At 30.4% G+C, this 13,618-nt stretch overlaps 1 protein-coding gene across 1 annotated transcript in view; it reads left to right on the forward strand.

The window, feature by feature from the left end:
* The first annotated feature begins 2,842 nt into the window (after nt 1–2,842).
* Nucleotides 2,843–13,618, forward strand: part of LOC129978635 (uncharacterized) — a 28,913-nt gene continuing 18,137 nt past the window's right edge. The window contains exon 1 of the mRNA XM_056090651.1: nt 2,843–3,000. Within this exon, the coding sequence (XP_055946626.1) occupies nt 2,931–3,000 (70 nt within the window). The 5' untranslated portion in view covers nt 2,843–2,930. The remainder of the gene's footprint in view (nt 3,001–13,618) is intronic.

Below are 13,618 nucleotides of genomic sequence, written 5' to 3' on the forward strand. Positions count from 1 at the left end.
AAAAAATGGTGATTTATTACAAAAGATGGGGAAGAAGTGAGTGGTACTTTTTTTAATTTTAAATTGTTAACCCTATGAAATAGTTAGCTTACTATATTAAAACGTATTCAAAAATTCAAAACAGATAGAGATTTAAAATTAAATAACACATTTACAATAATATTATATAATTGATAATGTATAGCAATCATAAGTTGCTATTTAATACTAATTAATATTAAAATTATAATAAAAAAATTGTTTTAAAGCACTTTGAATCGAAAATATTAATTTTAACGTATTAATAAAGAAGTTATATTAAAATTCGCTTTATACAAACTAACTTATTAGAATACGATGTTAAATAATGAGCGTAAAGGACTTTTATATCATAAAGTTTTGAAGTGGAAGTTTATTGGTACATTGAACCGTTTGTTCAGATATTTCGCAATAATTTTTCAGTTTAATCAGTAAGTAGGAATTGAGAGTTATAAAATTTTTAATGTAACGAGTAAAAATACAGCTAAAAATAAAATTGTGGAATTATTTAAATATATACGCTTGTATAATAAGAATCATATTGAAAAATAAATCATAAATATCACTGTTCGTACAAATGCAACATGCTCAGAACCTTCGATACTTAAAATTCCGTTATCCATGAAATATAAAATTAATTAAAACAAAAGCAGAAATCCCACGCGATAAGGCACCACTGACACACATAAAAAATTAAGAAAATCATAAACAATGTGGTTTTTCCAACAGAAAAACATAAAGGGAGAATATATTCAAATAGACAATATGATTTTTTAATAATTATTAAATTAACAAATGTAGAGTCTACAAGGTCTTTTCATAAAAGAAAGATTATTTTGCACAAAAATTAAATCACAATTAGGAGACCAAAGTATTGATCAGTCATTACTCTTACACGCTTAATTTTCGTTTCATTCCTTTTTTTTACATGCTTAATTAGTTTCTCAAACGTTTAATACGTTCCATGTAGGTAAAGTGCCGGCGTCCTGGCATAGGGGTAGCGCCTCTTCCCCGTGATCTGGGCGTCTCGGGTTCGAGTCCCGGTTGGGGCATGGTTGTTCTCCTACTTCTGTGTTCTATCTGTGAGGTGTGAGAATGTACCCTCCTGTAAAAAGGGGTTGTGCAAGCGAATGAGTGATGCGTGAGTAGTCAAGTTGTACTCTTAGCCCTAGTTGGCTCTACAATAAAAACAAGAGCCGCTCCTCCTTAGGCTTAAATCGGCTGTCTTCGAACAGCGGGTTTGTCCGTGGCAAGTGTCATATGAAACAACAACAATGTAGATAAGGTATTTAAACACATTCTTACAATTGCTTGCATTGAGAAAAATTATCCCTATGTAGGTATTACCTATACAATGTTAAAAAATTTGCAGAATATTTATTATTATCATTAACGTTCAGAATACAATTTATTTTAATACACAGTGCACAAGAATCAAATCAAGTGCCTTTTAATAAATTTCTTGCTCCTCTCTTCTTGTGAGGTAGAATGTGTTCCCCATGCAAAAATATTATGGATTTAATAATTATTATTTATTTTTTAATTAATAATTATTTTTTATTCCCTCCGTTTTTTACTTTATTTTATTTTACCAGAGGCATTGTGTGATTTACTATGCACGCATAAATGTCTGATTCTTGGATACTATCGGGTATTAGGTGCCCCAGTCCTATACATTTTTGAATGCAGAAGATATCGTTACTTTTGATCAATTGTATTGCTGCAAATCACAAGAGCGAGCGAGCGGGACTGCTATCGCCAAGACTTTCCCACATTACTCTCTAATAAAGGAGAATTTGTGTTTTAGATGCATTTTTATCCAGACGGGTTGAAACCAAAACTTGTCACAGAACTACAATTGCAGGCAAAAAATCACATACCAAATGTGATATGTTTAAATCGTCGCGTTTTTGAGCGTTTATATGCTTCTGAAAGTACAGGCCGACAGACGGTCAATCCCTTGTTAGGTTTGACTCAAAATTTGATAGATGCCTACACTTTAGATGTTTTAACAGAAAAAAATCTGTTAAAATGGTATATCTCTTGAGCATAATTTCAGGGGATTTTCGGGTCACGAGGAATCATTTTTAGACAATGTCTGTTTTTCCTCACAGAAAAAATCCCTTTCTTTGAATCCCTGCCTGAGGGTGACCCTTGAAAAAGTCTTCAGGCCGGATTCTTTTTTTATATTTTTTATAATTTTTTGGTTTAATTTTTTTGATTTTTTGTTTTTCCTATTAATTTGATTCTAATACTTTTGTATCAATTCATCTGTGTTTTAGAAGTAGCTGCAATTGCGCTCTCTAAATACTATGAAGTTCTTTTTTTTTGGTTTTAGTTTAAATAGGTTATAAATTTTAGTTGTGATTTCGAAACTGTTTTTGTTTCGTTTTCATTTTAGTTTCGTTTTCAAACTTTTTCTTACTTAAGATTGGTTATATATATATATATATATATATATATATATATATATATATATATATATATATATATATATATATATATATATATAGTATTAATAAACTGAATAGTATTGAAATGAAAGGAATATGTCTTCACTTTAATTTTCAGAAATCTGACAAATGGAAGTTTTTAAAAAAATAATTTTCTCTTAGATCTAACTTATTTGTTTTATAATTTAGTGCCTCGTGGTTATCTTGTCCAGAACAGTTGCCATGTTTGCCATCATCATTACGTCACGCCATTAGCACCGCATGATGCATAGTAAAGAGTGTTCTGAATGAGGCAGGCTTTTTTATTGACAGGCGGGAAATGCGCAACCAATTCCCTCTGATGTTGCGAGAGAACTCCTTCTTGCTCAAGAGTGAAGGAGGGAGCAGGTGGGGAACCGCACCTTGGCCTTGAGGGAAGTGGAAACTCGGATCTCACTTTCGCCCGGACACTCATTCTTCATGCTTGCCCAAGAAATGACCAGTCCTCTGCTCCTGCTGTTCACTCTCTCCCCACTCCTGTGCCAAACAGGTAAGTGATTTTCGCAGTGAAAACGATCAACTACGTAATTTTGAAAAATTATTTGTGGAAATTCAGTATAAAATGACCACTTTATGAACTATATTAATGAAATATTACTTGTATAAGTTGCAGGAAATTTTATAATAGATCTAAAACAGTATTTTTTCTTATCGGGACATTACTTTTATCATTATTTATTTATTTAATTGCATATATACTCTAAATATGATGTTTCTAAATTCAACTGAAATCTTGTAAAATGATTCATAAGTACATACTTTTTGTTACAAGTATTATAAAAATTTTTTATTCATCTCAAATTTTCATTGCCTAGCTTCTTAAATTACGAGTCGTACAAACTTCCTTTTCCGCAATCCTTTTTCAGATTCTTCTTCGGTTGTTAGAAATTTAAGAGCAGAAAATTAAAAGCAAGTCTTTAAAAAAATTTTAATAACAATTTTAAAATTGAAATTAGACTTTTTTTTCTTTATTACTTACTAGCTGGATATAGTTTTACACTCGGGAAAATACTGTAAAACATATATTGCGAGATACAGGTATTTACGTAGAATACTACTAAGAAAAATTCTAATGCCGCATTTTTTGAAAGTAAATTATTGCATATGACCAATCAGCGTAAGAGATTGTAGGTGGTGCAGTTTTGCGCGTCAAATTACTGGCATCTATGAATCGCTTCCAATAGTGAAAATAAAATATAGAAAATGAGCGTTGAATCCCGGTAGTATAACTGCTACCACAAGATTTTATTACCACTGCGACCACTTATTTTTTTCCCCCGGAGTTTGGAATCACAACAGGACTTGGGGTAGAGCGGGGAAATTTCGCTCACCTTAAAGAGTTAACAATCGCAAATTTAATTACGATTTTTCACTGTCCAGTTTTCAATATTCATCAAGTATAAACATTAAGCGGGATTTAAATTTTTTATTTAAAAGGAAATTCCTTTTATTTAAAAAAAAATAATCAATTTTCTAAAAAGTTCATTGCGTTGTATTATCCTCTCAAATTGAGTAAGGAAAAACTTTGTGACTTTCGGCTAAATTTCTCGAATAAGAAGTAAAAATACCATATCTTAACAGTTCTATAATCATAAATCTAAATATTAAACCAATTTGATCAAAAATCTGCCTTTTTTATTAAAATAAAAAATAAATTAGTAAAATAGAGAACATTTTAAAACGAATTTAAAATTCATATAGCTTTCATACCAGTAGCTATCTTTATGCGTCCTAATAGAGTAAATTGTTTAATTAAATTTATTATCATCTTTACACTTTCCAAAGCTTAGATTACAGCAACATTAAAGCAATTTATTTAGTTTTCCAAAATCCTAAAGAAACAAAACCAGGTCGTTCCTTTTTGCCTTCCTTTACTACTTTTGCAAACAATTGCATCGTTTTTAATTGTATATTTATTCTTCAATTGATTTAAGTTTTTTAAAAATGGCTTGTATACTTTTAGAGTTATTGACTTCTTCTTAATTAAAAATTATCAATACGATGTCGATATGATCATCGATACGCTTAAACTTGTCGGTTTAATTTTTTTTAATGATGCGGGCAGAGTACGTTTAAAAATAACGCCAACTAATCCACACTGGCTGTTTTTGTCTATTTTTTAAAAAAAAATCAGTTTAAGTTGGTAGGATTCAGAAAATTGTACATCAATTTTTAAATGCCCTTAAAATAGTCTGTCTATCTTCAGAGCTTGTTCTTGGGAAATTGAAAAGGCCGGCTTCCTTCAAAAATAATTTTCCAAAAGATTAGATTTGAGAAATTTGTCGAGTATAAGATGGATTCAGTGATTCTAAAAGATCCTCCTACTTCTCTGATTTCTCGGCCTCCTTATAAAATAGCTTCAAAGGCCACTTTTAATTTAGTCTGGTTCCAAGGTCCCTTGTTAGTACCCCGTATCTAATTTCGAGTCAACTATAAAAAAATTACCTGTTAGATAAAAGATTTCTGGTGTGGGTCTTCTAAATTAATTACTTTAAAATTTGGAGATCTGAAATTATAAGTAAACATCGATTTTTTTTAATATCTGAAAAACTTCGGACAAAAATGAGAAATTAGAACGTGAGGAGTCCTAATCTAACACCTGACCTTTCCATCATCCAAACAGGTTGTCCAAAACCTTTTCCCGCATCTTTTACTGCCGAATATAGCTGCTAGCGAAATTTCCCACTGCACAGTATTATCTGTTCTCTCCTACATCGATATGCCAGGAAATATATCTATGATATATTTCAAAGTGTGATGATATCTCTTAAGTGTAATGATATCTCTTAATCTAAATTAAATACTATTTAATTTCCAAATTTTTATTTTAATTTAACCCATATTAACTTAATGCTAAAATATTCCCTTATTTTCTTATCCAATTCCACTTTTTTTTTATTTAAATAGTTTTACACGCGCTCCGTAAAACCGTAAATTCGGCATTTTCTCACGCTCTGAGCGAGGAGATAAAAATCCTTAATACTTAGCACATTCTTTTAAAGATACCTAAATTTCCCTATCCTGAATATACACGTGTCTTAGAAATTCTTGTAAAAATCTCATTGTAAAAATCATTGAAGGGAAAATTTCGTTCTTTTTTGTTCTTCTACTCTTGTGCCGCGAGGTAGACTGCCGTATCTTGTCGCTTCTTCCTTGTACGTAATATGTCTCCCGTCGTAAAATAAATCAAAGTTTTAAAGTTTCAAAAGCTTCTTCTTTTCGGCCACGAATCTGCTAAAAATATGTTCACATATATATAAACTGAAAAATTTCATGATCAGTCGCATTGCTGATTTTCTTTATAGTTTACTATTTTTAAATTGTTATGAAATTCGGACAAATAAACATCAGGAAACGAAGACATTGAAAGGAATGTGTAATAAAATGTAGCGGCAGAAGTAAATTAAGTTTCAAATCAATTGAATTTTTCAACACAACCAAATAATGCTAATTGAAAAAATACATGTTTTTACAATATATTTCCTGTAGTAAAAAAATTCCTGACAGGAAAGATAAACATTCTTGTATCACTAAAAAAAAAAAATGTACAGGAACAAAATGAAAAGCAAAAAGAGAGAATTGGGGAATTCCACGCTGACCAATTTTCAATATTCTTTTAGCGCACTTATTCAGTACGAAGTGCGAGCAATTCTTTTTTGTCCAATTAGTTTACTTTTTTACAAAATAACCAATTTTCTAAAAAGTATCTTTGCGCGATATCCCCCCTATGACTGGAAATACCTCGCAGGCTTTTAAATCTTTGTTATTTGGTTTTTTTCTAAACTATAAATTTGTTTTTCCATTAATTTGTATTTTTCAAAAATTACTTGTAAATTTGTAAAATAATTTTCTATTCCTTTTTCTTTAAGTCAACGACTTGGTTTATGATTTTCGATTTGAGCATTTTTTTTCAATTATATGGATTCTTTATAGAAAATCTCCTTTAAATATGCCGCCATATAATTTCGACCATCCATAAATTTAAAAAATATCCATTAGGTAAAGTTCTCACTTTCTCTCTCTCTTTTTTTTTTTTTTTATACAGAAAATATCGAGCTCCAATTTCCATGCTACGCGGAAAACTCAGAATTTATTTATTCAACAGGTCTTATTTCGATTAAATATGGATAAATTGATTAAAAAATTGGTTTATTTTGATGGAAAATGCCATGTCTGACGATATTTGCAGATGCAAGCTGTTTTTATTTTTCTGAAAAAGAGTAAACCTGAAAAACTTAAAGCCGGATTATGTAATCAAAACTTCAGTTTCTTTCAATATCTAATAATGCTGTAATAAAACGAGAAATTAGAAGATAAGAAGACTTCTAACAACTCATAGTATACCTTCCAACATGTAACTATCTTCTGACACGTTCGATGCATGCAGGCGGTTCATCGTTATTTCCCGCGTTTTTTATATCGAAAACAGCTGGGCGCGGAATTACTCATCTTGCCAAGATTTTGTTTAAAATAATTCTATAAACCATTCGCGAATTTATTTTAGATAGATCGTCTGCAAAAAAAAAAAAAAAAAAAAACTGAAATTTTGTTTTCAGCTGTTCCACATTATTATTGATAATGCTAACGATTATTTATTTTTATTATTACAATAGCGAACCATTAAAAGTATATTTTCATCTATTATGAAAAACATTTTTTTTTTTTTTTTTTTTTTTTGCTATCGTCGATTTATTTATTTTTAATTGGTCTTTATCGAACGATAAATAAACATAGTTAAAATGAACTTTACGCTATGCATAATGATTTCTTTTCTGAAACGTTTTGCTGGATTATTTTTGAAAAGAGAATAAATTAACGTTAGTATTATTTAAAATACATAATTAACTAGTAGTAGAAATAAGAAGTATTTTAAATACAATTCATTGATTGGCAAACACCAATATGACGAACAACAATGAAAATTTAGCACACATAATATATAATATGTTCTATGCATTTTTTAAACTTCATATGCAGGGACGCTGATGATGTCATTAGAACAAACACATTAAATAGCACAATACTATTTGTAAAAAAAAAAAAAATCTATCGTTTTATACTCCTTAACACTTCAAAGCTTTTTCTGATTGTTATAATGTATATACTTTGTTTTAGATGTATTGCTGCGACCAATTGTTTTCGTTTATACAATTTGGTGAAGAAAGCGTTATTTTCTTTTTAAAATAGGAGTCTTGCTTTTAACTTTCATTCTTTTTGTGTACGTATGCTTGTTTATTATGGTATCTGACCAAAACTAAGAGGTTCATTCCTATATAATTCCAGAGCAGCTTCATAATAAAATATAATTTCAATCTAAAATATTTTGATAACACTTTCCGTTTGATAATGTTTTTTAAATGCATTATTTCTTATATCCAGCATTATTAGTATTATCACTTTTATTTATAAGAGTTTTATTAATTAAAGATTTTGTTTTTACTTTCCTTCAATTACAATGGATTCATATTAATTATAATCCAATTGAATTGAACGAAGTGACTTGAAATACTTAAAGGAGTAACCATTATGTGGATATAATAAGGAGTTAGATTTGTTTTTTAGCAGTGGGTTCTTTTAATTAATCGAATTTATGGATTGTTAAGGATATTATTATGTATTATGGATAGTATTAATTTAATTTAATTAATTGAATAAATGGAATTTTTATTATTACTCTCTTGTACATCAGGTCAAAAAAAAACAAATAACAATTGATGCATTTTTTTTTCTTTTTGCGTGGGCTAAATAATATTACAATGGAGAGAAATAATTTTCACGTTAGAAAATATCTAGTAACCTTTTTTTAACTATATAAATGCAAATTCTGGATGCTAAGTTCTTGAATTTGCTTGAGTGTTTATTGCTCTTATTACCATCTTGCCTTCTTTGGCACCCAATGGGTCTACAAGGAATGCTGCATTTAATTTTAATTATTTTTTTATGTATAACTATGTTTATGATTTAATAAATAGGCATTAAACCATGTTGTTTTAAAAGCTTCACAACCGTTCTGTTTATTGTATAAAAGAGTGTTCCTAATATAGTCGAGTCCAATAACATCATAGTATCATTAAATACGTAAAACTTTGGGTAATCCATCTTAATCAACTATACAGGTAATCCATCAACCATACATTGTCTGTTGCATTACTGTAATTTCAGTATAATATCTCTCGTGTAAAATGCCAGGTAATAAACCGAATCATTCTTCTTTGCCTTTCAATAATGGTAGGAAATCACGTGATTAAATATCTGATGGAACATTGGAAACAATTTGAATTTGTGGATGATAGTAAAATCTGTAATTAAAAATTATGCAACAAAATAATTTTGAAAAATCATATTATATTATAACTTTTGATACCTCCCCTCGCTGTGTTATGCTAATTCCCATTTCCTTCTCTATTCTTCTTCGGGCGATAACTTCTTACGATCCTGCCCTTTATTGGCCAGACAGGAGAATCGGGAACATGGTAGACATTCGGACCAAGTTGTCACTTTTTGTTGGCGATAAGTCACCAAATGTGACAAGCTTCTTCATCATTTTCTAATAAGCCTAAAAGCGATAAATTTATGCCCCAAAAGCGATAAATCGCCAATTTTCTGTCTATGCATTTTGAGGCTTCAAAGCCCTAAACCAAAACAAGATCATGTTTTCACATGATAAAAATCGTCAGAATTTAGGAAATACAATTAAATTTCTATCAAGAAAAAAGATAGAAAAAGATATATCTATTTCTATCAAAAAAGATTTATATCTATTTCTATGCCTAAAATGGATATAAATATTTTTTTGAAATATAAAGCGATGTAATAGTCATATTGGTGTAATAATATCGCCTGAAATTATGTTGCAAAAACGCTGGAAATTTTTGATTAATTAAATTTCTAATTCAAGTTTTAAAAAAAAAGAGAGAGTCCACTCTTTTTCACTTTTAATATTTCACTTATATCTATTCCATATTTGCTCTTCAACAGCCGGTATGATCTGTAATATACGCAAGCACACACATTCTCACGTATTATTAGTAGAGTTTACATATTTTGAGCATGCTCCACAATAACATGTAGTGCGATCAATGCATCAAAGACAATATTGCTTGTAAATAATAGCAATTCTCATTCACCACTTTTTAAAAGTATTTGAAAGAATTTAAAAAAAAAAAACTCATTTCAGGAACGTATTGGAGAATTTTTTAAAAATCATTTTTTTAATTCTAGTCATACAAGTACGCAATCAAATGCAAGATGTTCTATTAACGTATCGATAAATTTAGAGGATTGTTAGCAGGCATCAAGAAGGTGTCGCAAATAACAATGAGAAGGGGAAAATCGCGAAGAACGCAAGAAGGTTTTCGATGTCACACTGAAACGATAAAAATACAATAATAACAACAAAATGATCTTATTTGATTAATTATTAAAAGAACTGTAGGGAAGTGTAGGCCGCTGATGTCACTGCGCAGTCTACAAAAAGAAATCAGGTATGCTTTTGATTCCTGCCGCATTCTTCCATTGTGTCCACAGGCGCCGCATAAGGGATATAAGGTGACCACGTTGAAAAAAGTCATACAGATTATGATCTGGCGAACTATGGATCCCACGCATTCAGTCCACCCCTTGTGTATATAACATCGAGGTGATTAGGCACTTCACTGGAAAAATATTCAGAGATGCAATTATGCAAGAACCACATGTGCAAAGTGTGCCATCCACATAGGTTGGCATACTTTGCAACATTTTCAGGGGGATCTATTACAGAGAAATAAGGTACAGTGCTGTATTCAGATGTTCAGACAGCAAGTTTGGTCTTAAGGAATTATCACCGAGGATTCTTTCCACTCGTTGACACTAAAAAATATCCAGATGGTGCCATTCTGCAAGGACTGCACGGACACGCAAGGATGCGTCACTGCACTGCGGCCAGCACACTTTACAGCATTTTGAGGAGGCAGTTTTGTAGAAAAACAAAGTATGTTGCTGCATTCAGGCGTTCGGGAAGCAAGTTTGACCCTAAGGAATAATTACTGAGAAATCCTCCCCACTTGTTGATGCTAATCCTCTGTTAAGATTTCCCATATATTCTGGCATGGGAATTATCCATCGACCACATATGTGCATGACGTGTATTTACAATGTCTTGTGGACTGTGCATGCATTTTTCGCAATTTACACCCTGTCAACATACTTTCAGACACCATGTTCTAATGTAGTTTTCTTCCTTTTGGTGCCCAATAGCAATCCTCTGATTGTCGGATCTTTATCAGAAACCCTGTATTTTTAGTTTTTTTCACTGAGCGAAGTAGCAAAGTGGATGCAAATGAATGCAATAATTAAAAAAAAATATCATATTTTTAGTTGATCTCGAGTTTCAATAGGAAGATAAAAATATTCATTAAATAAGATTGTATTTAATTTGAATTAGAAAGAAATATGTTTCTGAAATTCTTAAAATGTTTTTAAGAAAGACTGAAACTTAGTTTTTAAATAAGAAGTATTTTTTAATGTAATTAATAAATGCACTACATATTAATGAACACGTCAATAAGTATTTTTACTTCTACACAAGGTCGGTTTGTGGTTGTCTTTTGTCATTCGTCTCTGTAGGTATCCCATTAAGGAGCCGTGCATCACGTCCTATTTCTCAAAAGCATAGAAAGAACACGCATAAGTTTTTATACTCACTCCTTTCATTTGAATCATAGTTTCTAATAATAAAAGTTGGCAAGAATTGTAAAGACAATCGGAATGTCAATTTTACGCATTATTCCTTTCTATTTTTATCACTATAATAATGAGTAACCAACTGGCTATTACTTTCCAAAAGATTAGAAGAATATAACAATAACCGGAAAGAGCTATCTAAAGAAAGGAACTGCAGTTAATTGGCTCTCGTTGCAACCTTCATTAATGTAAACATAATTATTTGATGTGTCATTTCACTTCCTGTTGGAATAGTAAATAATACTATCTGCGGTTTTGGTAATTTAAATTTCCTTGCATTTAAAACAATTCAAAGAATCAATTGCAAATAATAATGCAACAAATAAATTAAAAAACGGTGTTTGCTTCGATAATAGAGCCGAATCAGCCATTTCCTCATTTAAAAACAATTAATTGACGATATCTCCTTAAAATGTTACTATTTAATCTCTTTAAAATATTTTCACTAATTAGACTCGAGCATCGAATAATCGTTGACTGACAAAAGAAAATTATTGAAAAATCTTAGAAATTATTATTTTATGTAATTATTATTAAATTTCAAAGTGCCCTATGGACTGCTAGATGAATCCAAATGAAAATAAAGATGTCCAATCTAAATGGATAATATGTGTTAATATCACCGTGATGACGTTAAAAAGTGATTGTGTATTGAAAACAAATTTCATGTAAATAATATTCTTTCTCAGTTTATTTTACAAATTACAAATATTCGTCCTCTTTTTGGAACGCCTTTATTACATTTTCTAAAAGAAATTTGTCTTTCAAATACATTTGAAAATGTATATCTAATATATTTTTGACGTGCTACAATTACAGACGTGCGATTGAATGAAAAGTTTTGGCGGTCTTTACGAAAATAAGGAATGCACAATTTCTTCCAAACTATTTAACAAAACAAAACAAAAAAAAACCTGAAAAAAGGATAACATAGTTTGGCGCCTTGCTCGCCAATCAAAAAATTGTTCAGATCAGTCTAGAAATTATATTGCGGGCTCAGATTTTAAGAGAATTTTTTTTTCATGTAATTAAAATCATGAAAATATGCGTGGACTTTGCAGACAGAATTATATCATTCATTTGTGAAGCTTTTATGTTTTTTCATTTATAAATTGAAATAACTTTTATTCCTTATTTGCTTTCCGCTAGGAATTTTTTTAAGTCATATTTTCGAAAGAAATAAGCATATCGATCAGATTAAATAGAAATTTCTATATTTCAAGTTGAACAAAGAGTATTTTCAATATTTTGTTTTTTGCAAATGACGAGGAAACATCGAACTGAAATCAGATTATATTCAAAAAGTCAGTTCCATACTCCTTGCATAATTTACTACTGAATATAAAGGCAATTTTCGTGAGGAGTTGAACAATTACTTAAGAACAACTTAGTAAACGCAAGCCAGTATGAAATTGGAGAAAAAAATAAATTATTTCGACACTTGATTGAAAACTCTATCCAAAATTTGTCTCCTTTTGTTTTGGGTTCTTTTTTATTCCATCGGCTTAAAAGCCACAGCCAATTAGAATGTTCTGCTTCACTGGCTTTATCTGTTTTTCATAATGTCCGAATAAGTGCCGACCAACAAAAAGACTGTTGAGCTTTACACCTTTCTTTTAATAAACTCTCCTCACGTGACCATTACACGCTCGGACGCCTGTTCATTCATGCAGGAAATATTACACGAGTATTAAGTTGTTTACAATCGACAGCTACAGCCATTTCGTTTGCAAATCGAATCTAATGTAAGGTTTCATGTAAAAACAAGTGAAAAATAATTGTTTGTATGCATATTAGATAAGGCCACTCTACTTAAGTCAGTTTACTTTCTGATGAGAAATGCAACAGAAGTTACAGGATGTGATTCCCATGTGAATTTCCTGAAGAAATAAACAAAAAAAGCCATATTAGCAACACTCATGAATTGAATAGACTTTATTGTTTTGTTTTCTCACGTGAGATTTGTTTTTCGAAATTGGATTGTTTATAAAGTGGAACTGAAATCTATAACTTGGCAATCTTTTAACTGAACCAGCAAGAGTGGTCACCTAAAAACTTTCTCGTATGCTGTCTAATAAAGGGGAATTTGTGAGATGCGTTTTTTCTCAACCAATTGGAAACAAAATTTGGTACACTACTAAAATTGCAGTCACAAAATCATATACCGAATTTTAAATATTTAAATCATTGTGTTTTTGAATTATCGCGTTTACATGGTACTAAATGTACTGACCGACAGACAGTCAATCCGTTGTTGGTTTTGGTTCAAAATTTTACAGATGTCTATACTATAGATTTTAAAACAATATATAAAAAACTTTATCTACTAGCTCTCTTCGTTTTGTAGTTATTGTGTTAAGTTACATTCATCATAAGCATGTACT

Source organism: Argiope bruennichi, chromosome 1 (genome assembly GCF_947563725.1).
Source record: "Argiope bruennichi chromosome 1, qqArgBrue1.1, whole genome shotgun sequence".
Taxonomy (NCBI): domain Eukaryota; kingdom Metazoa; phylum Arthropoda; class Arachnida; order Araneae; family Araneidae; genus Argiope; species Argiope bruennichi.